The 25,251-nt window shown below is 44.4% G+C and overlaps 1 protein-coding gene across 2 annotated transcripts in view; it reads left to right on the plus strand.

The window, feature by feature from the left end:
• The first annotated feature begins 5,926 nt into the window (after positions 1-5,926).
• Positions 5,927-25,251, plus strand: part of samd12 (sterile alpha motif domain containing 12) — a 104,301-nt gene continuing 84,976 nt past the window's right edge. Inside the window, exon 1 of one of the 2 annotated variants that reach the window (XM_041955323.1) lies at positions 5,927-6,056. In XM_041955323.1, the coding sequence (XP_041811257.1) occupies positions 6,044-6,056 (13 nt within the window). In that variant the 5' untranslated portion in view covers positions 5,927-6,043. Of the gene's footprint in view, positions 6,057-6,554; positions 6,845-25,251 lie in introns of those variants that run through there. The other variant, XM_041955322.1, reaches the window with a different exon arrangement.

A 25,251-nucleotide genomic window follows, 5' to 3' on the forward strand; every position in this document is an offset into this window, starting at 1 on the left:
GCTTGCACATTCTCATATGTGTCTCTTTTGCACTTTCTTTATGGCTTGTATTGATGAGATACTTGATTATGTGTTAATGTACCAAATAACCAGCAGCTTTGCGGTGCGGCGTAGCGCGGTAATTCATATACGGATTGGGTTTCATTGCCTGCAGACCTGCAGCTCAGCATTCATTATACTGCAGGCACGATGCAGAGCAACAGAGCAGACCACAGCACTTTTAAATCTCATGGTCCGCTAGACTGAGCCTGTTATGATGAATGTAAAGGGAGACTATGACTGTCTGGGTTGGGGGAAAGGAAAACTTTCCTTTTCACATCCTTTTATTGAGTGTTTGTAGAATCATACAGAACCAATGCCGGCTGTTAGCTGCTGTTTGCTTTCTGTTTTCAGCAGAGAGCATGAGGCATACTGAGGCTTCCTGCGTGTCTCATGTGTTTGCTGGCGCTCTCATTAAAGCTGAGGTTGGTAACGTTGGAGAAACCAACAAGATTAAGATCTTCAGCATCAAGAGAAACAAATCTCATCCCTGCCCTTCAGGCTTCCCTCCGAAGCCTCTCCTCCCTGTCTCATTCACATGTAAGACAACGTCTAACATTATCATAATGAGCGTAAATGATGAAATTCCCCCCCAAAACAAAATAAACCAGATAATTACGTGTCCGGCAGAAATACAGAAACCATGGCGCCACTCTCCAGGCCCTTCAGCTCCCTCGGCTCTCGCCACAGTTGAAAATCCACACTGATGTTGACTCCGGTCTGACCTCCTGCTTTATCCAGCCTCTTTTTGGTTTTCTACCTTCGTCTTTTCTTTTCCTGCTTTGTTCAGCGGTACAAGCTGCTGTCGGTCGAGGCGGAGCTGGAAATTGTGGCTGCACTTTCTCCGCCATTCTTGTGCAAGTAGCTCGCCGTCGACTCATTGTGCAGAATTGCTTTTGTTAACACTAATAAACTGTCATGTACTGGCTGTTGTTTGCAGGTCACAGTGGATGAAGAAAAATATCCAGAATGGTGAAGCAATTGTTTTTAGCAATTTCTATTAATTATTAAAAAAAGGCACTGCCCGCTACAAAATAGACCAGAAATATGCAATTATATGGAGAACTATGCTGTCTGATGTCTCTGCTTAATGAGATTTGAATAACATTTGATAAGCCCCCCCTTAACTGGTTTCCAGGAAGAGTCCTTACAAAAACATTAATGTTGTTAAGTGACATAAGCAGCAACCTCCAGGACTGAAAAATGAAGCAAATGCAGAAGTGTCAAAAAACTGCAGTTCCTCGAACGGCCACTTGAGACTGGCTCCAAAAGTGAGTCAATTCCCATAGACCCCCACATTAAAATGCACAACTTTACAGCAGAAATCAACAGGTTTTACAGCCTGGTCCAAAAAACATTTTTGGTCTCTACAGCTAATTCTGCCGTTCATGACAACTGTGTGGAATTTGTATATAACACACTCATTTAGATTACATTAAGGCTTAAAGTTATGCAACATTATAGCCACATGCATATATACAGAGGGAGGATCACAGCTGTATCAGTGTGTGAGGTGTACTCTGGCAACATCTGAGGGTAAATATCTCTTATATTTAATTTGGTGGGACTCAAAAAGTTTTATTACAGGACACCAGAGATACAACTATTGATCCACTGGTGGCAGGAATTTATTAAACATCAGCATTAGCCTGTCTCCCCTCCATTCATCACTTTCCAGCTCTGCTTCGGTGACATCTGGGCCCCGGTTGCTGGTTTCAAGCACAGCCAGGACACCGAGGACGTTGACTAGTTTGATTTGTTTTTGATCTCTGGGAAGTGTGTCGGCTGCCTGCAGTCAGTGCCGTTCGCCACAAACAGAGGCCGCACGCTGCATGCAGGCCAGCCCTCAGGCATGCAGGCCAGCCCTCAGGCCACTCTTTCAACATGTACCCCCCCCCTCAAACTGCGGCCGACATCTCAGCTGTCTCAGAGGCTAATTGTCTGTACCGTTTAACAGAATTTGGCAATTTGACATTTTGTGGAACAGACTTATTCCCTTTGTTTGATGAGGGTTAAATAAGAGGATTGATGCTCCTCACATATAGATAGATAGATAGATACTTTATTCATCTCCAAAGAGAAATTTGCATATCTGTCCATCAAGTATGAAACTGGAGCCAGGAGATGATTAGCGTATCTTAGCATAAAGCCTGGAGGCAGGTGGAAACAGCTAGCCTGGCAACAACTTGTAGTTTTATGGGGATTTCCATAAGTATACCTACCAGGATATTTTTGTCCAGGTGCTGGAGTTACCAGGTAACCAACAGAAACTCCAGGAAGTAACTGCACCTGGCTACGAAACAGCTAAAGCATACAAGCATGTAAAACTGAAACTTAGTCGTAGTTTTCATTTCTGTTTGTGTATGGATTGAACAAACAAGATGTAGTGTATTGATAAGTCAGCTTTAGAGGTGCTGGTAGGTGGACTTATCCTTCCAGCTTTGACAGAGCCAGCTGTTCCCCTGCTTCCAGTATTTGACCCGGCTGTCTTCTCCTGGCTGCTGCAAATAAGCAAATGCTTTGCTTACTTTTCTTTTAATTTAGACTCCAACACTGAGCCTCATTTATTGTGCTTCTGCCATGAAGACTGCCAAACTATTTGATGCTCATAATTATTCCAATCAGTGTGTACTACTTCAGGGATTTGCCACAGGGATGACCTGAGGTCACATTTCCTCAGGCAGCCATTGTTGCACTAAACACACACACACACACACACACACACACACACACACACACACACACACACACACATACCTAACTGTAAACAATTTCTAACTGCACTGTGGAACAGAACTTTTATTTTCTGTTGCATTTGTGTTGGATTATCTCTACGTTAATGCAGCATTAAAGCACCAAAGCTTGTTCTGTGTTCAGACACACTGACCTACTGCACACAGTTCACTAGACATTACAGTAAAAAAATGCTTTGACAATAATAATAAAAGTAATCTCTATTTATAAAGCCCTTTTCTAAACCCACCTTACAAAGTGGCTCACACAAAGCAACAACTTTATAACAAGCCAATCATAAAAACAATTTCAGTAGACAAAACCAATTTAAAAACTATAGTTGCATGCAACTATATAACTAAATCAACAAGCAAAATCAGGAAAAGACATCTATTATTTTAGTTATTATTATAAGAACCATTCCTCATAGTCTCCTGACTCCAACATTGTAGTTGTCATCTATGTGTCATTCTCACTTTAACTTTTATTTGGATTAATTATCATCATTATGAATTATGTCTTCTCTAATTATGTCTATTTTCATGGAGTTTCACATTGTTTAAAAAAGACCAAAGGATTTAATTTATTGCAGTGATTCAGGATTTTTGTTGAGTTTCCAGTTAGTTGCCACTTATTCCCCATTTCTCTTCATATGTACAACGGTTTTGTTTTTCTTACTATTCTATTTTTTGTATGCTGAAACTTACGACTCATTGCGTGTTCCTCTTGAAAATCTCATTATGACAAGCGGGAAGATGAAGAACGTGTCAGGGAGGCCGAACACACCTGAAAACCAAAGAAGAAACCAGGAAGAAAACTCGCCGACCCACGGCCGCACCTGCGTGAGCACAAGACAGACTTCCTCATGGTGTCACAGGTAACATCTGAGTCATCACTCCAGGATATCACTAGTAAAAATGTCACAATCAAATACCGTGCAGACAGATAAGTAGGCTGGGCTGTTTTGTTGATCTGTCCTACTTGCAGTACCTGTACTGCATATCTTCTCTGAATATGCTACTAGCGCTTCCTCCTTCTGCTCACTGTCACTTCAGTGGAAAGGCCTCATGAGCAGGTTTGGTGGTTTATATTTACAGCACAGCTCATCCGTTTGTTCATCTGCAGACAGGAAGAAAAGCTGCACGATGAATTAACACACTGAGTCAGTGACGAGTCGCTGCACCGGCTACTGTATGTCCCCTTTCTTCAGGGGCAGGTGTGTCATGTTTGAACTGCTCTGTTTAATTGACATACCAGAGAGGATTTACAAGTCTTCACTGTGGCTGTCAGTTTGAAGCCCTGATAATTACGGTATGAACATGCAGACGCAGCCAGTCTAAAAAGTGAGCTGTTGTTTTATTGCTTGCACCAGTGGAGCGCAAAGAGAATGGCCGTGCCCAGAGCCGAATCTACAGCTGTGTGGCAGACAGGCTTTACAGCTTTACGTTCTGAGCCTGCGGACACAAACAGAGCAGCGGCCGGCGTTGCTGTCACCTTGATTTCAACCTTTGCTTTGACTTCAGCCGTAACCCGGCGAGGAGCGAGATTGCTAGAGTATCAAAGCACCGCCAGCTGGCTATGAGCCTGCCCCAGACTTAGTCTAGTCGACTGGGGAGTTTACCTCCAGCTCGCTCCCCTCAGCCCCCCCTCAGGCTGCATTACATCCAGGAAGACCCGCGCTAGCTCAGCATCAATGGCTTTAATGTGCATCGAATAGACCGAACTGGCAGGGGTGAAAGCAGTTTATGGAAAATCAGACTTTCCAGTCACGAGACAGCATGCTGCATCTATTCCAAAAGGCCTCCTAAGACAACTCCAGGGATAAATGACACAATGGGAATTCATAGACTCCCTTCAGTTTATCCCTCTGCTCGTAGTTTTGGGTGACTTTAATCTAAATTGTCTGACTGATGCATGTGTTGATGTGTAATTTCACTATTAAGAGGGCGTGTGTGCTCAGCCAGCCCTGTGTAAATAAAGGTTAAATAAATAAATCTTTAAAGCACAACACAATGCACAAACACATAATTTCACAGAATAGTACAGTGTGATGATCATACCTGCAAACATGCACACATTTTTTAATGGAATAAAATAGAAGGGAGAAGTTTGAGGACCGCTGGCCTGCATGATGCAGCAGCTTTAACTTACTGAAAGCCTGATGTCTCCTTCATCCACTGATCCAACCAAGCGGGGGTTAGGGTAACTGTACCCAGGCTATGACCCAGAGCTGGTGTGACGGGTTTGGTTGCTTGGGTCCAGCTCTCTGGGGAAAACTCCTCGACGATCCTGTTTGTTTTGTATTAAATTCCTCTGTACACCACTTGTCATGTATGTATGTTAAAGGAATATTTTGTTTGGTTTCTTGCAGGGTGTTGGACAAAAAGATTGCAATCACTCTGTTTGTTCCCTGGAGACTCTGCTGGTTGCCCAGCAACCTCGTGGTAACAAGTAATCCAGGAAGTCCCTGCACCCGGCCTAGAAAATAGTCCCGCATGTAATCCATGTCATACCACAACCTGTTGTTTTTACAGGCTGTGCCGTCTTAACACGGGAGCTTTTGAAGTGCTGATAGGTGAGTTTTGTTTTCTTCAAACACAGCCAGGCTAGCTGTTTCCCCCTGTTTCCAGTCTTTGTGCTAAGCTAAGCTAATTAGCTGCAGGTACCAGCTTCATACCAATGTTGGCCAAAAAGTGTATGTTACAAAAAACTGAGAACTATTCCTACATGCGGTGGTTTTGTAACTTGACCTAGAATATGATCCAGATCTGGCAAGGGTGCTTTGACCCTGTTTCCTGTTCCCTGTTGTAGTTTTGTTGTATTTTCATTTATTTATGGTCATTTATTTATTACGTTTCACATTTCTGGCTTTAATTGCAGTGGAAAGTGCAGTATAAGCCAAATTGTCATACCTTTCCTTACCTGTGGGAACATTTATGGACTTCAGTATTGTGATTTTTCATTAGGGCACCACACACACACACACACACACACACAGGGAGAGCATGTGGTATGGACAGAAGAGAGAAAGAGTGGTGCCTTCAAAATGCCTTCTCTGCAAAAACGGATGAAAGTTGCCCTTCCCTCATTTTCCAGAAAGCGCTGAGCCTACACTTCCCAGGATGCTTTGGGGCGCGGCAGCAGCTGTGCGCTCCGGCTCGCCCGCAGCAAAGTGATGATAACACGCCAAACAAGGTACAATGAGGGAGCGTTGACTTTTACATTTCGCCTGCTCCCTTGCGAGTGATGCCCAGATCTGTGGAGTAGCACGATGGCTGTCGAAGGTAAGGCGCTTGACGCGCTCCTGCCCGCGGTGCCGTTTCCGTTTTTGTGTCCTTTTAAAGAAACCAGACAGTGTAGTTGTAGTTAACCGGGATGATGGGAGCTGTGTGGTGTGAATAGATCAACCCAGACGCGGTCGGGTCAGCTGTGAAAGCCTGTGATTGGGTGATGTTGCAGCCTCTTGCTCTCTCCGCATTACGTGCACTGTCCTGGTCATCTCCTGTTATTACCAGTGTCCTGGTACATGCTCACACACCATAAAGACTCGTGTTAACGCGCAGCCTCTTTCTGTATGTTGCTGCTTTGTGTGTGTGCGTGTGTGTGCGCGCGCGCTGCGATTGGAGACGGCGCTGGTTAACAGGTCTGCGACCGAGGAGCGTCCAGTGCTTTTGCATAATCATCCCCGGTGCGCCGCGCACTGAGCTCCCAGGAGGATCCCGGAGCCCCGCGGTGCTGAGCTCGTCCAGCAGGGACCCTTTTTCTGAGAAATTAATTTAGCCTTTTAGACAACATCCACCGGCTTGTTCTGTGTTTGTGTTGTGGCGCAACAGAGCGCCGTGCGTGCGCTCAGCCTGCTCCACAAGAACGGGTCCGGTGGAGGCTGCTCATCCGGCAGCAGGTGGTGTGACATGTGGAGCGGGTGAAGTCACCGGCTTGATTGTCACTGAGCAGTCAGTGGAGGTGCTCCGGACAGTGGAGGTGAGAGAAAGTGGCAGTCAGGGAGGCGGGATGCTCGGCCAATCTCCTCACCTCATCGGAGGCATCTTGTGGATCCAGAATCCGATGAGAGGTATGTTGGAGGGGAGGGAGGAGGGGGGGAGTCACATGCATGCAGTTGGACTGGCTCTCTCCCTCCCAGGGCTTTCCCAGTGCCGTCCAGTGCGTGTTTGCCCATGCAGGTATGATTGGTATGAACCGCTGGCGCTCCTGCATACCTAACCAATCAGGTTATTCATCTCTGACATCCATTACAGGGCTGTATTCCTTCTAGATTCATGAAAGTGGACTTTAAATGCATCATGTTGTGTTTGCAAGTCAGTGTTTATATGCGGCGTCATTGGCTGCACAGATTAAATGACAGGAAGAGCTGCATGCAGAGCGCTGCTGTTGTTCTGCAGCACCACTTCTTCTATTTTCCCATGTCAAGGACCCAAAAATAGACACATGTGAAACAGCAATCTCCTGTTTCCCCTCTCCTGATATTTTACAGACTTTAGTGCAACGTTTGTACTCTGGATAGAGGCTCTGAACTCTTTGATCGCAGCAGTCGTTCTCCTCTCACCAGGCTAGAACTCACAGGAAAGTTAAATAAGAAATATTCCACTCAAAGTCCACCTTAAAGCTTCGCCTGGAGCTTTCTGGGATCCGCTTTAACAGCATCTCCTCCATTTGTGCCTTCTAAGATCAAGAAACATCTTGTACAAGTTGTGCCCTTCCTGCTCTGATGCTGCAGCTTCTTCTTGGCGCTGACCCACAGGTGTAAAGCTATCGCCGCCTGCTTCAAAGCTGCATGTACGATGCGTCTTTAGTGATATACAGCAAGCGCCGCCGCAGCTATAACGGCGCCATCCTTGCAGCACATCCCCCTGTACAGTTTCATTCATGCGTCTCTTGAGATTCCTCTTTCAAAGCAGTAAAGAGGGAGGCTGGTGCTGAAGCTGCCACTTTGTTCCGGAGCTCAATGCTTTATCCAGTTTTATGCATTTCTTCATCCCTTTCTTGTCTTTTCTTATCCAGGCTAACATAGATGAATATTTTAACAGCGTCTCTTTGTTAGATATAATAGTTATGGAGAAACATACTTTATCCTCTCCACAACTGTGAAATCCAAAAATTATGACACCCCTTTATCGTTCTCATCGAGCACTTTTTTTTTGCATAGTCATTTTCATATCTTGCAAAATGATCACCTCTCACAAGCATTACTGTGAGATACCAGAGATAGATAGCGTAATGCGTAGTGTGTGTGTGAAGCTTTTTTGTTGCTTTTGTCATTGCAGCAGCAAAGCAAACGGCAACCGTGAAACGCAGCGTCAGGATCAATTGGGACATGAGCGGTTCGAGCAGCTGCAGGACGGCTCGGTGCGTCCAGTCCTGATCCACTGACTTGTGTCACTGAGAGAGATGAATGATGACGCACTGAAGCTGCTATAACTAATATGTCTGACAAAATTAGGGAGAAATCCTGCACTTCAAAAACACTCCAGGTCAGATTATAGATTCCTATAGAGCGCTGCACTGTGGCTGAAACGGCCTCTAACTCTCTCTGTGAGGTGATGATAGCGCTCTGCCTCGCAGAGAAAAGCACAATTATAGGATTCAGTGTTCGGCTAAAGGTACATTTACTCATGTACTGTACTTAAAGCTTGGGTAGATGATGTTAGGGAAGGCAGCCAGACTTTTAAAGTATCCAACCAAATAAATCCCCTCAGGCCTCCCTCCAGCGACCTCATGTCTCATGCACATGTAAGAAAACCGCTAACATCATCGGCATGAACGTGGCTTCTGTCAGCCATTCTGGCTGCGCTCTCTCTGCTGTTCTCCTGTGACTAGCTAGCCTTAGCTAAAAGTACTGGTTAGGTTTCGGAAGAGATCACAATTTGGCCTAAAATAACAATGTTAGTTACGAACGTTAAGCTACTACAAAAGAAATCAGCCTCTGCTTACGGTTTTACACCAGACACAAAGCCCGGTCTTCTGGGTGAGGGTCCTGTGCTTGACCCATCCCACCACCCGAACCTGTATACATAAGTCTATCGGACTTCCCTGCAAAACGATGTTCTTTCCTGCACCATGAATCGCCTCACATCCATCTCGTGACACCTTTGAGGAGACAGGGGGTCAGCCCTGACTCTGGAGCCACTGTAAGGCATCAGTATTAACCACCTGATCGTGTAATATTCAGTAATGTTTAAGTCACAGGGACCATTGCTCAGCAAAATGAATGATTTTTACTTTTGATACTTAAAGTAGTAAGTTTGCTGAGTATTTTTACTTTGTTGTACTGACACTTTTACTTGCGTAAAATATCTGAATATTTCTTCATCTGAATTTGTAATATTGATGTTTTGACTTGATTTGAAGAGTCGTTCTTTGGGAGGAAAGTATTGAGTGACCGGACAATTGAACAGTGTTTTCATCAAGTAAAATCACATTGTTTGGTTAAATGACAGATTTACATTTGAAATTAAATACCTGAGGGGTTTATGACAACCCCCCAAAAGTAATGATTTTACACATCACATGATCAATTTATTCATCATATAAGAAACAAAAGCTTAATTGTAAATGAATCTGTGAAAGTAACTGTAATGCAGTTCTATTAAACTGGCTTGTATACAGATGCATGTTTAGTATTGTATCTGTGTTGTGTTTCTGTCCCCGTCCCTCTAAGATGATGCTCACTGATTACTTCAGTGCAAACCGATCTCCATTCCTACATTTGCCACAGTTTGCTCAGAAGTCGTGGATCTAATTAAAACTGCCGTTGTTTGTTTCTCTGCGGCGCCCCGGTGGACAGGACAAAGCCCACTGCAGCACCATCGCTCTTTATTTAAGATGTGACGTTTGAGAGAAATCACAACAACTCTGCAGTGTCACTGTTTTCTGTTCCAGTGCTCCGCCAACCCCTCTAAGACGGAGAATATAGGTCAAGTATTTAATCATTTATAACACATGAGAAGACAATAAGCTCTTTTGAGAAACCAGCACTTTGGAGAGTGCTTCCCCCCATTTGAGCATTACTTTGAAGGCGCTTTCTTTTCGCCATGTTTGGCCAATTCAGTCTGTGCAAGACAGCAAAAAACTCACTGATAATACTTCAAGCTGGCAAGCGGTTTGATTTAAACTCCGGGGAACGATTTAATTGGGTTCTGTATATAATCTGTATATCTGCATCTTTTTTGTGCTTGTAAAAATGAAAACCTGGAAAACAAGCGCGTGAGGAAGATGCTGCCCTGTGTGTCGTGAAACGTTTGGCTTTCTCTGACTCAACTCTTCTACCTGACAAGACAAGAGTCTCGGGGATAGTTACATCATGTCCGACAGGAAGTCTGATGCCGTCTTGAGACAGATTACATCATCAGAGAGTAAATCCAAAAATGTCAGGACGCTGTGTAGAACATGAATACAACTGAATGCAATCATTCGCAAATCCTTTTCGACCTGCATTCAGTTGAATTCAGTAAAAAGACATTTAATGTTCAAAGTGAAACATTTTGTAAATACACTCATTCTGAGTTTGAAGCCTGCAACACTTTCCATAAATGTTGGGTCGGGCCTGTTTACCACTGTGTTACATCACCTTTTCTTTTAGCAACACTCACGAAGTCTTCGGGAACAGACAACACTAATTGGTGAAGTTCTTCCTCGTTCTTGCTTGGTGTACGAGCTCAGTTGCTCGACAGTCTGGGGTCTCCGTTGCCAGATTCTGCACTTCACATTTTGAATGGGGGACAGGTCTGGGCTGCAGGCAGGCCAGTCTAGTACCTGAAGTCTCTGACTTCGAAGCCACGCTGTTGTAACATGTGCAGAGCGTGGCTTGGCATCGTCTTGCTGGAATAAGCATGGCTGTCCTTGAAAAAGTCGTCGTCTGGATGGCAGCATATGTTGCTCCAGTACCTGTACGTACCTCACAGCATTAATGTTGCCTCCACAGATGTTCGAGTGAGCCGTGCCGTGGGCAATAACACACACCCACACCATCACAGATGCGGGCTTTTGAACTTTGTGCTGGTAAAAATCTGAACAGTCCTTTTCCTCTTTAGCCTGGAGACAAGACGACGTCTTCGGTTTTCAAAAATAGTTTGAAATGTGGACTCGTCAGACCACAGCAGTCCATTTTGTGTCAGTCCGTCTTGGATGATCTTAAGAGGTCTGTGTGTTCTTGGTGTTGTCATGATACTATCACCTTACCAAGCAACCTGTTTACCTGTTTACAGGTGTTTTTGGAGCGTTCCACGTCTTTCCCAGTCTTTTGTTGCTCCTGTCCCAACTTGTTTGAAACGTGTTGCTGCATCAGATTCAGAATAAGCAGATATTTACAAAAATCAATGAAGCTGATGAGGAAAAACATAAAATACATTGTTTGGGGGCTGTTTTTAGTTGAGAATAGGTTGGAAAGGATCTGCAAATGGTTGCATCTGATTTGCATTACATTTTTGTTAACATTTTACACAGCATCCCAACTTTTTTGGAATCTGCGGTGTACGTATGCTTGGAAAACACAACAAAACTTAAACAGAACTACAGTAAAGATGCACAGCAGTTGCCCTCCACATAAACATGACAAAGACTCCTGGTGATGAAGCTTTAGGTCATTCTGCCTCAAGTCCACAGCACAATGGGAGACGTCGCAATCTCCCACTATGATGTCTTGAAATAACGTCACGCTTGTTTGACTGCACAAAGCTCATGTTTACGGAATTGTTTTTTGAACGAACGGGGAAAACCTCTTTCTCGTTTATGTCTTATTAGATCGGCTATGATAAGGCTACATGACTTCAGGTCAATAATGAAGAGCCAGGTTTCATACAGGCAAACAGAAACAGGTTTAATGGAAAGAGCTGTGCACGTGTCCAGCCACAGCAGTGTTCACCCCTGCGCCTGAGCTTGTTTATTTCACTCCCCCTCTCTTGCCGCTGTGCATCGAGCCTCCTTCATATGTCCTGCCCTGCTCTGCCTGCCTGTGCACCCATTCAAAAAAACCCATTTCAAATCCATCCCCGGGATCTGGCCCAGGAATAGAATTAGTAGAATAGACATGTTTATTTGAACCGGTGGAATAGGATTACATCTTTAGTCAAGTTAATCAGGAGTTGCTCCGGTGAAGAAGCGCCGTCCCGACCTTACTCAGCAGGAAATGGGATTAAGATGAGAGAAGATGTAGGAAATGTCATAGGAGAGCAGTGTTGTGTAATCGTCCCCTGGGTGGACCGACAGCAATCTTTGATGCACCACGCTAAAGTGCTGCTGCGTGGAATTCAGAATGAGAGCTAAGCAGAAAATAAAAATAGAAAATAAAAATAGAAAAAGGTAGCAGCAATGTCAGCATTCACATATTATATCCTCATCAAAGGCTTACTTGCATCTCCTGCCTCATACCTGAGAGGGAATCAGCCTAACGAATGTCAGGAGTTTACTCATTACATTTCAGGCGGATCTGTCAGGCCTGAGCGCCTCAGCTGGCCCAGCTCGCACTGTGTCTGCCCGCCAGTCCGAGAGAAGGTAAAGCCAGCGGACTCTGCAGCTGACGTGCTTTCAAGCAGAATTTGTGGGAATGAACTCGTACAGTTCCGGTTGCAAAATACCAGGAAGGCTGACGCCAGGGCAACGAAGCAAAGCCACAGGGCAGTAAATCTATCGCTGAGCGTAATGCACCAGTTAGCTTTTGTCACTTCTGTTATATATGTTTACTTGTGTTGCATTGTACTGTATCAAAGAAGTAGACCTGAAACAAGAGGCCTCTTTTCACAGCAGACTGTACAATGACAAAAGGTTTAATGTGAAAAAGGCCTGTTAGTTGAGTAAATGATCATTTTTTTTATGCAAAAATGCAAAAAAAAATCTGCTTTTAGCTTTTCATATGTGAGTATTTGCTGGTTTTCCATGTCTTCTATTAGTGTAAACTAAACATCTTCTGGTTTTAGACTGTTTCTCGGACAAAGCGAGACATTTGAAGACATCAAAGTTCATGACATCATGAAGTAGCGTGGCATCATGGGAGTTGTTGTCTTCCATTGCCACAGAAAACTGATAATCATGCTCCATCACTCCTCACTCTCTGACGTGTCGTCTGGTGATTCCCTGGAAGTTGTAGCCACAAGGGCTAAAGGGGATATGACGCCATTGCCGCCATGGCAACCAAATGAAACACACTGTTACCTTGAATAAAGGTACTGATTTGTCTGGGTTTGAACAATGATGGAATTGTTTTGGGCTGTTATGTCACATATTATGCCTGCAATGCCCCTTAAAGGAATAGTTTGACATTTTCAGAACTAGCCTCACTCACTTCTGAGGTATAGCTGAGAAGATACCACTCTCACATCTGTTTGTTGAACATAGAGCTACAGCTAGCAGCCAGTTAGCTTAGCTTAGTACAAAGACCAGAGACATGAGGAAGATTGAACAAGATAACTTGTGATGTGATATTCAGAGCGGCTGCTAGGTGAATTTTTGCTACAATTGGACAGAGCCATGCTAGCTTAGCTCTGTATGCTAAGCTAAGCTAGGCTAACTTACTGTCTTCTAGCTCAAGGAAGGCCCAGTCCATCTAAGTTTTATCTAAGTGGTACTTGATCTGGTAATTTAGAGCAGAACTATATTCTCAAGATTTAAAAAGTGTTCGCTTACATAACCACAGCCCAGAATACTGAGTGCTGCCCAGCGGAAAAGATGATGGAAACCGTCGTTATTTCCATATTCATATCACACCTGCACTGAGATTTCTCCCTGTGTGAAAGTGTCACCTGTAGCCTCGGGACGCACGACTCAATCAACTTGAATCGTAAGCCACTTGACACACTTGCACACACTGAAGCGGAGTGATGAAAGAGGGAAAAGGTGCAGTTTTTCTACATTTAGACGAATATGCAGATGAGCGGCGGCTAAACGGCGAGAGGAGTTCAGATTTGTGTCGCCTTTGTTTTATGGAGATTCTCCGCAGCGTCCGACCTCTATTCGGGACTTTTTTTTAATGCACTGCAACATTAACCTGGCTGACAGCGCGGGTCCTTGTCTGTGTCACCAAACAGGGCAGAACAAAATCTACTGTACACAGTTATTGACCTTCGTGAAGTAGGAGCATCAGGCAGATTAAGCTGAGGGGAAGAGATAAATATCGGTCATGTCGCTGTTATAAAGCACTCGCACCTCTCAAAAATGATGACCATTGTGCTTTTTGTGAATATTCAGCATCATTTGGCACCCTGTCGTGGCGAGTGCAGGGCCTTGGCAGCTTGTCAGCTCCGGTCCCTGGTGACCATGAAGCTCTCTGGGCTCTGCTGACTGATTGAAGCTGCAGATCTGAGATGGTTTATGTGTCACTGAGTGGGCACAGATGGAGGGAGTCAGTGTCAGGTGAAGACGGTGATTATGTGGCGTGGTGTAGCAGTGCTGCAGACCTTATTCTTTTGACCCTTTTAAGGTGGAACACGCGCAGTATCTAATTTTAGACAACAGTAGTGCTTCTCAAGTAGGAAATTGTGCCACGTCAAGTTAGGATGAAGCAATCTGGTATCAAAATCAGATGCAAACAAGTGATGCCACCACTTACAGCAGTGCTGCACGTGGTCTGAAAACAGCCGGACACAGTCTGGAATTACTTAAAAGTGAAGAGCAAAAACGGTTAATTGTAATTGTGTGCTTTGAAGGGTGGCGACAGCAGGTTGCAGCTAATTACAACACTGCTAGTTTAATCAGTCATTTGAAGAAAAGCAGTTCGAAGGGGTGCAATGAGCTCAGAGCTCAGTTGTAGTGTTTGCATTAACAGTTTGAAGCACAAGGTGGGTGTCTTCATATTATTCATGTATTGAGTATATTATCTGTGGTACTGAGGAACTTGTAATGGCTCAGTGAAAGACGTAGCCGGCTGAAATGCATGAGTCAGAGGCGAAAAAGTTCACCCTTTGATGGTCGACACAAAAATAAGATTTAGCAACGGTCAGCACAGGCAACCAGAACAAAAAGGGCAAAGCAGGCAGGTAGAAAGTCCACAAAGACACGTGAAAGGTCACGATAAGTCAGACCAGGCAGGGAGACGACAGCTGGGCTGCTAAAGCTGAGGAGCACGATAGATGATCTGGCAGGGGAAGGACCAGCTACGTAAAGGCTGGATCCGAATTTGCCCGAGTTTTCCCGAGGAGTCCACGAGTGCCTTTTGGTTGATCAACAGTCCACAGGGGGCCTCACATGGACTTTCTGCAGACTTCTTAGGGCACAGAGTACACCAGAGTTTGAAGATTACCCATAGTTCATAGCAAAAAAATGCACAAAAAATAAATGATAATGAACTGCATGTAGTTTTGAAGACATATGCTTCTTTAATTTTTTGTTTGTAACTTTGTGGATGTAGTGAGTTTCACAGAGAAAAGTGGCTTTTCATCCACCTGTGACGTGACTTATATAATCTGAATATAGATCTCATATTAGCATGTTAGCTCCTGTAAAGGGAACATTTCTATCTGTTATACAATATAAATGTTGAGGTCTGAAGACCCATCTTATCACATGTCACCCCCTCGGAGTCCAGCACCTTTGGAGGCCTGACAGAAGCCTGCAAAGATGAGGCGGGCAGCTGGATTCAGCGTGACTGTGTGGAGGAGTGTTAGAGCGGGTTGCATGCTGGTGCGCAGGTGGGTGTGGATATCTGGTGGCTGAGAGGTGAGAATGGCTGAGGGCCACTGCAGAGCAGGGAGGGTGTAGCTGGCTGTGGATTGTGCGGAGAAGCAACGGAGGTGAAAGATGCAGGAAGATTAGGAACTTGCTGCCACTGTGACGCCGGATGAACATTTATTTTGTGCTGTGCCTTCATGCATGTTGCTGTAATTCCTTTGCTGTACATCATTACTGACAGCAAGATACTTATTGACGCTAAGTCTGCAGTTGTTGTTGCATTAGGAAAAAGGTTGAAAAGACACAAAACACACTGCCTTACTGTCGAGAGAAATGGAGAAATACTAAACTTTCCACTTCATCTGCAGCAGTTCCTGTTGTGGTCTTTAAATAGAGGAAGTTTGTGTCTCTTATCAAATATTTATAGATGTCACTCGGCTCTAAATTAAAACAATCTATTTTTGTCATCCTTTTACTGTCTGCCTTTGAAGCGGCGCACGTTAACAGCTTTATTCCTGAGATGCTTCACGGCGAGCCAAAGTGAACCGCGGTTATATTTAGCTCGCGTGTGTTTGTGCTGCAAAGTGGGTCATTTCACTCCGTCTTTCTCTTCCTGGCTCCGTCTCTCCGACTCATTTTGTCTGTCTTTTTCCCTTCTCACTTTCTCTCGCTCGGCCTACAACTTTTTTCATCCTCTCTCGCTTCATCCCTCTCGTCTCTCTTTTTATTTTTCGCCCCTCCCTCACCCTCCGCAGCTGAGAGATGTTCAAAGCTGAGCACATCTGCGCCTGCTTGACACGGGACCAACCAATCATAGCTGATCTAGCCGCGGGGTTGGAGAGGGCAGCCTGTGAAGTTTGAGCACAGTTAACTTTTGATAGGATGTCAGGGTGAATTAAGAGCCCCACAGAGAGTCTGGCAGGCTGGATAACTTGTTACATGACTCCACTTTGATAGTTAGTCATGCAGTCAATCCTCATTGTCTCTACAGCTGACGTATGAACAGACAGGCTGACTAATGAGCATGTAGGAGTGAAAACACAACCATGCCAGGAGGCGTCTCTTGCCTGCATGTTGCTTATGTCAATTGCATGCTGCCCTCATTGTGTTTTAGTCCTCCTGTAATTGTGGAGCTTTTCCTGAGCTGCTCTCAGTTCAGCGAGGTCCTCGTGGAGGCTTTGTATATGCTGATGAATGCACTAAAGCCAGTAAGCCTAAAAGGACCCACAACAATTCCTCCGCATGTCATGTTTTATTAGTAATGCATCATTACATGTATTACCAGCCTGCGCTTATGCAACAGTCTTGAACTTAACCCCTGTCGTACCGACCCTGCTGAGCTTGCAAACGCAGCAAAGCTACCAGCAGCTCAAGCCTGATTGTGTGTGTTTCTTTCAGGGCCGTTTGGACTCGTAGCCCACTAATGTAAGCGCATAGCGGCAGTAAATTAATTCACACGCGTGCTTTTGAATCCAGCGACGGCAGAGCTGACCCACTGAACGTTGCGCTCAGCGAACGTTAGCTGGGATCACCTCAAACGGCAGCTCTGTTAATGAGTAACGGATCCGTCAGGGTGGAAGACAGATGCCACACATACAGCGCGAGCAACAGGAAACACCTAAATCCATGTGATGCTCGGGGTGGGATACCTAGCCGGCTTACATAACCACGTGCTCCCATTCCTCTGAGAGCAGCGACGCCCTTTCTGGTGGAGTGAAATGTAGATTGCTGCAACGTTTTGAAAGAGGAACCACTTAAATTTTACATCAACTTTCTCTCTGAGCTCAACATAATGTTAGCTTGTTTTAAGTCTGCAGCTCCCCTTGAACGCGAGAACATTTCTCCCTCAACGACTGGCTGCTGAGGTGCTACTGAGCAGCACAATAAACTCTGTATTGCCCCAATGAAGCTGCTCATTAGCACCTTAATCCAAGAAGGTTGGAAACGGCAGCTTTAGGTGCAAATAAAGAGACCAGCATTAATGCAGTGATGACGAACTAAACTGCACCAAAGAGATCTGCATCTGCTCGACAAATCAAGTTCTTACTAATGATGTTAATGCAGAATGCAGTCATTAACAAACTGTGTTTACTGAAGTGAGCTCATGTAGTAACATCCTTTATCCAATCATGTGTTCACAAAGTGGTGAACCTCGCTCCATCGTCGCTTGTGAGCGGCTGAGCCTTTCCAGGATGCTCCTTTCATACCCAATCATGATGCTATCACCTGTTACCAATCAACCTGTTTACCTGTGGACTGATCCAAACAGGTGTTTCTGGAGCGTTCCTCAACTTTCCCAGTCTTTTGTTGCTCCTGTCTCAACTTGTTTGTAGCATGTTGCTGCATCAAATTCAGAATAAGCAGATATTTACAAAAATCAATGAAGCTGATGAGGTCAAACGTTAAATATATTGTCTTTGTGCTGTTTTCAGTTGAATTTATGTCAGAAAGGATTAGCAAGTTTTGGTTGGTTTATGTTTTTGATGGTGTCCAATCAGGCTTGTAGCAAAATGTTCTCTCAACACAAGCAGCCTTAAAGGGTCTTTGCCCGTCAAATCAGCAACATTTTTCATTCAAATTAGAAATGATCTTGTTAAAGTGAAGTAAACATGATTACACATGTAAACAGACATTTGATGCCAGCTTTTGGCACTTGGGCAGACAGTTTTTAACTCATCACTATGCACATATTTTGATCACTACCGAAACATACTGAGATCTGATGCCCAGCCTTAATGATGTTCTGCCGCTAATGGTCATCTCCAAAGAGACTGCTCTTTAGTGAATCAGTCATTAGACTCAAACTGAGACTCCGTGAGCGACTTTTGTTCTTTGCAAAAACGCTAATCAAGAAAGAAAGATCTTCTGTAAGCATCTCCTCTTTCTCCTGAATTTAATCTCGCTGAGCAGTGAGCTCTTCCTACAGGCTCCTGTCCAAAAACATCCTGTACTGCAGGCGATGTGCGTCTCTCTCTACCCTTCAAAGATATTCTAATTAGTACTTTTGTAAGCGTGTAACAAGGATCTGACTGTGTCTTCTGTCCCCCGCTGATGGAGATACTCTTTCCGAGGTCCTCGGGCGCACTCAGCTCACACATTCACACACTCTTCTCACATTTTTTTCTAATTCGGAGAGCAGCGGATGGACTCAGTTGACACCCCGTGCAGATCTGCTGCGCTTGCTCACTTTTCAGATCAGTCTGGGTGAGAATCGGCAGTGCGTGCGGCGTTACTGTAAGAAGGCATTTTTGCAGCTTGTGTGCGCATCTTTGTACACGCAGGGTTGTGTACGAGTGCATGTAAATCATTGTGGATGCATGCAGATTTGTGCATGTGTGTGTGAGCAGATGACAGATGGAGGAAGCCGACCAGCTCTGTGAAAAAATATGTGCTAATCCACACATTTATTCCTGAACTGCTTAGTTATTTCAGTGTTGCACTGATTTGTGATTCAGCTCCAAGCCACTGTTAACATATAAAAAGAGTAGCAGCTGCGCGGATGACTGAAATGTCATTTAGCCGAGATCCTGCCGGTTTTGGTGCCAGACAACCTCTTCAAATTCCCAAGAGCATCTGCTGGCACAGTCGGTTCGGGAATGAACGCGCCCACGTCCTTCCTGTCTTGTGCACACGCCGATTTGCGGATTGTGATTAGCTTCACCTTTCTGCTGAACGTCCTGGAAGCAGCTAAAAGAACAAAGATCTCGGAGCTGCAGTGCAGAGTTGGTACACTCTCGCCTGGCCTGGCTTACCCCGGCCTCTATCTCCAGGCTTTGTTTCTGGGTCACGCAGTTGATTCTAGTCACAAACAATTCATTCTGCTCCACTTTGAGAGTCAGCCAAAGAGAAAGAGATCACTATAAGCCTGAGCGCCCACACAGAGCAAACTTCACTTTTGATTATGGACCCGCTGCTGGTTTCGCTTTGAACCAGCTTGGGCTGTGAAACACAGCCTCTGGACTCGGTACAGAAAAACGCCGTCTGGCTTCTTCCGTTGCTCCAGTTTGAAACGTGCATTTTCTATCTGCAAGTGTGAAGTTAAAGAGTCCGGTCAGTCATTTGACTCACTGAAACCTCGCAGAGCGGACTTAAATGTCAGGCTGCAGCTGAGTTAACACATCCGATGTAATGAGCAGGAAGTCTGAGGGTCCTTAAAATGTCTTAAAATCCAATGGAGTCATGTTAGACCTTAAACCGCAGATGATATCTGAATGTCAGCATAAACATTTAATCTGATTCATGTTCAACCAATAATCAGCGATTTGCTTGTACTTGTGCTTTTACTACATTTATAAAAGAGACAGAATTATCCTATATTTCACCCAAAGAGCAAAGACTAGAGTACAAAAGGACGACAAGAGCCTTTTTTTTCTTCCTTCATCACTGTCTGTGGTTTACTTTATTCTCGACTATCTAGAGCTGAAATGATCAGTTAATTAATTATTAGTCAATCACCAGAAAATTAATCTGCAACAATTCTGACAAATGATTAATCGTTTGAGTCTTTCTTTTAGTGTCATTTACTGGTTGCAGCTTCTCCAGTGTGAGGATTTTCAGATTTTCCCTGATTTATATCATTGTAAACTGAATTTGTTTGGGTTTTGGACTGTTCATTGGACAAAAGAAGACATTTTAGGGCATCAGCCAGGACCGTGGGAAAGTGTGACGGCCATGTTTCACTGTTTTCTCGTGATTAAATGTAGAAGAAGAAGAAGAGCAGACTAAAGAGAACTTGATTGGTCTAAACCATGTTTAGCTAATATAGATGACGTAGATTCAAACTGAACTGGCAGGATAAAAAAAGAAAAATCTTCCATATTCATTATTATCTGGGTGAGAGCTGACGTAGCTCAGGAAGTCCTGATTAAGGTGAAGGTGCAGCCTTGGCAACAAAGACGTTTAGGTTCAGATCGTCTAAAAATGATGAAGCAGTGTATAATGATGACATGCCCCACCACACACAGACACATACACTCGTCTGGTGGTGTTTTTCAGATACGACCTGTTGGTAATGCCTCCATGTGCAGTAATTAAGAGAGACAGAGATGTAAGACTAATCCAGTTCTGTCCTAATCTTGGTCTCAATCATGGGAGCGCATTGGGCTGTGCAGGGACGGCGCTGCTCGCTCCATTCATCCCCTCCCCTCCTCTCCCATTGTTTCTCTGAATCTCATTGAGAGAAAAGAAGTCGGGGGAGAAAGGAGGCAGACATCCTCCCTCATCTTTCTCTCTTCCCTCTCGATGCTTGCACGGCGCATGTCAGGGAGGGAAGAATGGAGCGCTGCTATTTATAGTAACTGTTGCCGTTAAAAAAAAAGCATTTCTGTATCTCCTAGCCCCTTTATCCGCCCACCCTTCCTCCATTAAAAGGATGGAGAGAAAAGGAGCTGTCCTCCCTCTGTGGTCCTCCACTTCCTTAACCCCTCTCATCATCTTGTCATCCGTCTATCCTGCTATTCCTTTAGTCTGCTTGTACCATTGTTTAGATGCTTTTAGCAGAGGATGTATAATTCATTTCTCCTCCAGAGTTGTTGCACAGCAGTCGTGAATGGAGTCGGGGCGAGGAGGAGAGGGGAAGGAGTGAGCGTGGAGGCGAGGAGAGGGGAATAAAGAGGCAGTGAGAGGAGGCAATGCTTCGTGCTGCGCATCTCAAGTCGGCTTTGTTTAAAGCGCGGCTCGCTCATGTATATTCTCTCTGGGTTTTAAACGGGGCGTCTCAAGACCTCCGTTTCTGATCCGGGATCAGAACGGAGCAGGTCTGCAGCTCTGCCCTGTTTGTGATATTACGTTGTAATAGTGCGCTGTGATCCGTCTGCTCCCGTTAAACCTGTGAGTCAGTGTTATTCTGCAGACAAACTTTTAGGCTGTTTTCATTAATTCTGTCTGCCGTTATTTCCACCTCGCAGGGAAAAAAAACTGGTGGAACAAGTGTTCTGATCGTTTACTCAAGTACTGTGAAAACACAACAACCCAACAAACACAAGACGTCAGATCCAAAATCACGTTACCTGGCCGTCACGTGGTCAGTGGCCATACGCCTCAAACTAAGTTCCCCTTTAGCGTCAGTTTTGCACATGGCTCCGCGATTAGTTAGCAATAATAACTATGCAACATCCAGCTAGCAACATCTGGTTATACTTTCAAAATAAAACTTCCTGAGAACGATAATAAACCGAATCAAAGCTACTTGGTTAGGTTTAGACTACGGCCTGGGTTGAAATAAGTATGTTAGTTTGTACATCAAGTCACATAACTGCAGTTACGTACATTACGTTACTTCACTCACAGAACGTACTTAAGCTAAAAAGAAGTTAACGGTCACGTTTCACGCTGGACATAAACCCCGGTCAGCTGGGTCAGGGTCCTGTGTTTGACCCTTCCAGCCACCCCTCCTTGGGAATGAGACCAGACTGTCCATCTGCCTGCCTGCACGTTGAGAAATGACACTAAACGGGGCACCAGTGCCTTTAAAAGTGAACATACACATAAATGAATAAATTCTTAATAACGTGTTGTATAAGAAGGCAAAGCAGTAATATGATCAGTATTTCCTGGTGTCTGGGTCTGACTGGACCGTTACTGGACGTGGAAACAACGTCACCGTCTGGCCGTCCATATTGCAGTTTTTGGCACCCAATGGGTGGCCAGAAACACAATGTCACCAATAAAAGTCCTGCTTTCCAAACTGTACTAAAGTGGAAGTGCAGAAGTATTATCAGCCAAATGTACTTAACATATCAAAAGTAAAAGTACTAATTTTGCAGTAAAATAGTCCCTCTGACTGATATTAATGTATGTTACATTATTAGTTATTTAATACTGGTGCATCAGTGCGTCAGTGGCATTATACTGTTTCAGCTGGTCCAGTTGGAGCTCGTTTTACTGTAAATACTTTACATACAGTGTGTAGTTTGGACCTCTAGGCCAGCGGTTTCCAGGGTCAGGTTCCCTCCAGCGGGTCACAGGATAAAACCGAAGGGTCGTGGGATGATGACTGGGCCCGGAAAATATAAAAAACAAAGTTCTGCTGCACTGCACTCATTCATTTTTGACTTTCTTTGTGAATTATTGGCGAAGTTTTCCTCTTTGAGCTACAGACAGAATTTAAATAGGAACATCTGAGAAGTTCAGGGGAAAATCTTTCCTTTGTGGAGCTGCTAACACATCGTAGACATCTGAAATGTGACCCGACTACAAACTGCTGTTCTGTAAGTGCTCACAAACAGCGGCTTTAACAATCTGTTGTATTTATAAGCTTATCAAATGCCTTTTATTGAACTTTTGATCTGAGAAAAGTACCTACATCTGTCGAATGATGTAATGAAGTATAAAGTAACGTAAGCTGGAGAAGTCCAGTACTTGAGTAAATGCTCTTTCCACCACTGTTTTTGGCTTTCTGACAGCGTGCGACTCGTAATGAAGTCAGAAGCATAAATTCCTACATGTTCAGTTTGAGTCATCCAGCAGAAACCTGTGCAGGGTTCGGTGCTCTCTGACAGCACGTATAACAAATACTCCTGCGTCCTCAGAATAATGAATGAAAGTGCAGAGAGCTGAGCTTTAAAACTGGGCCTGAGACATTTTCAATAATTCTGAGAGGAGGGTGGAATTTAAGGTCGTGGGGGAGGACGTTTCTCGGAGAGACTCGGTTAGTTTTCAGTGCAATTATTCCCTGAATCACATTGAGCTCCTGCTTTGTTTCTGTACAGCGTGTCTTGTTGGAGTCGGAGGAGGAGGAGGAGGAGGAGGAGGAGGAGGAGGACAGGACCACCTACCGTAGCGTTCACGCTCTCGCTCCTGTTAAATCAAATGACGGCACAGATGCTGGTGCTGTTACTGTCTTGTTCCCATCATTCTGGACTGTGTCACAGCTGCTGTAATTGCTCGCCGACACTGGCCTGACATAAGTCCCTAATTGGCTGTTTTCCTGGGCTCGCTGGGCCTGCCAACAAACAGACTGAAATTTTTTGTTTGGCGGATATATGGCTGTCATCTTTTTAATCTCAGCCAACAACGATTTCTCCATTTAAGCCTTTATGTATCGAAGCAGTTTACACGAATCGTTGCCTGGAGCACGTGCCACCGACATGTTCGACGTCGCTATAAGTGTTTCGTTATAGACCGTTAATTGTGTCTTAATCTGCGTATGTGCTGATGTGCGCCTCTTGCAGATTTTCTACTCCATGTTCCAAGTTCACTGTCACGCTCTTCAGGCCGCTCAGGAAAAGCAAAACACCTTTGAAAAACGTTGCCGTGACCTTTTAATCTGCAGCTGCGGCAGAAGCCGATGCAGCCTTCAGGTGTGATGAAAAAGGGTCTTTGGCTCCCATTCCGCAAGAACGAGCTCCTGGTGGTTTTTTAGAACAAGTGGGCAGATTGCACGATGACAAATGGCCTATTTCAGTGACACCTCACAACTCACTGCTCGCTGTCGCTTCTGCGCCTGCATCACTGCCTGATGAGACTGAAATAGTGCCTGAGCCTGACACTTCAAACGAAAAACAAAACTAAAAATAAGCACGTCATGGAGGAAACGGCAAACTGGTACAATACAAGTTTATTAGAAGGAATTGCTGCCGATATGTGACTTTTGTCTTTCATCTCCTGAAAGCTCCAGTCTGCAGAACACAGCCTCAGCTGATACATAATCGCCCGTACTTGGATAAGAATTGATTCACTGGATTTAAAGCCTGTCTTTATTTTTAAGTCGTCCGCTCAAGATTTGAACTTGACTGCCAATTTGTCCCAACAAATGAGAGGTTTAGTTGGATTTAAAGCTGTAGGAATGTTGATCTGGCATCAAGGCGCAGTTTATTTGCTTTTAGCTCCCTTTCTGACAACACTTTCGCTGAACAGATGCCGCTCTCTGGCCGAAGATGGAAACCTGCTGTTGTAGAGCTCTGTTATTTATCTTGAGTTTGCAAGGTCAAAAACTCCATCACGCAAGTGAAGCATCCATAAAATCTGTGCAGACATGCTGTATTTAGTTTGCATTCGTGCATTCTTGATTTAATGCATGTCTGGTGTAAGGTCGGGCTGCGTCCCAGTTCCATCCTGCATGCCAATTCTGGGTTTTTAAAGCATGTGATTGATGTGAAAAAGATACCCAAAGATGATCACATGCATACTCGATACACGTATTTTTGAGTGTGATGTTGATGGAAACTATAGTCTCACACTGCAATGCACAAAATAAATGGAGGAATAAACAGTAGACAGCGGTGAGACGGCTCCATAAATATCATTGAAGGTACATTTTTGGGAAAACATTTAGCTTTCTCTTTGTTTGAGAAATGATTTAATAAAAGATTTGGCCACAGGTCACAATGACAGGATAATGGTAAATGGTGAAATGCAGCTCCACAGTAGCACAAACTGACTCAGCAATATTCTGTGGAAAGTTTTTTAGCATTTAGCCACCAACAGCTCCTGGTCATGCCAGACCATGTAAGGCTTAAGCCACAAAACATCATAGTGTATTAAAATGAGCAAAAGTGCTTTTATTGTTCCCGAATTAAACCTGTAATTTGCAACGTCTAGTTCTCAAGTTGCCAATTTTAACTGGCAGTGGCCCTTTAAAGTTCCAGTTTTAATAGTTTTAGTGTTTATGTCTCAGGTGTCATTTGATGGCTAAATACAGTGAGTTCTTGCATATTATTATTATTATATTACAGACTGTATGATGCTATCCTGTTGGTTTGAATTGAGACTAAGTGGTTGTTCACCTGCCATGTTGCATTATCTGCTGCCATCTAGTGGGATTTGTGTAGTGTAGCATTCAGTGTGGGAGGACTTGAGGTGGTTCAACATGCTCACAGATGGAAATATCAGTTCACGTAGGAACATTAAACTATAAAGCAGTTC

This window comes from Chelmon rostratus, chromosome 16 (assembly GCF_017976325.1).
Source record: "Chelmon rostratus isolate fCheRos1 chromosome 16, fCheRos1.pri, whole genome shotgun sequence".
Taxonomy (NCBI): Eukaryota; Metazoa; Chordata; class Actinopteri; order Chaetodontiformes; family Chaetodontidae; genus Chelmon; species Chelmon rostratus.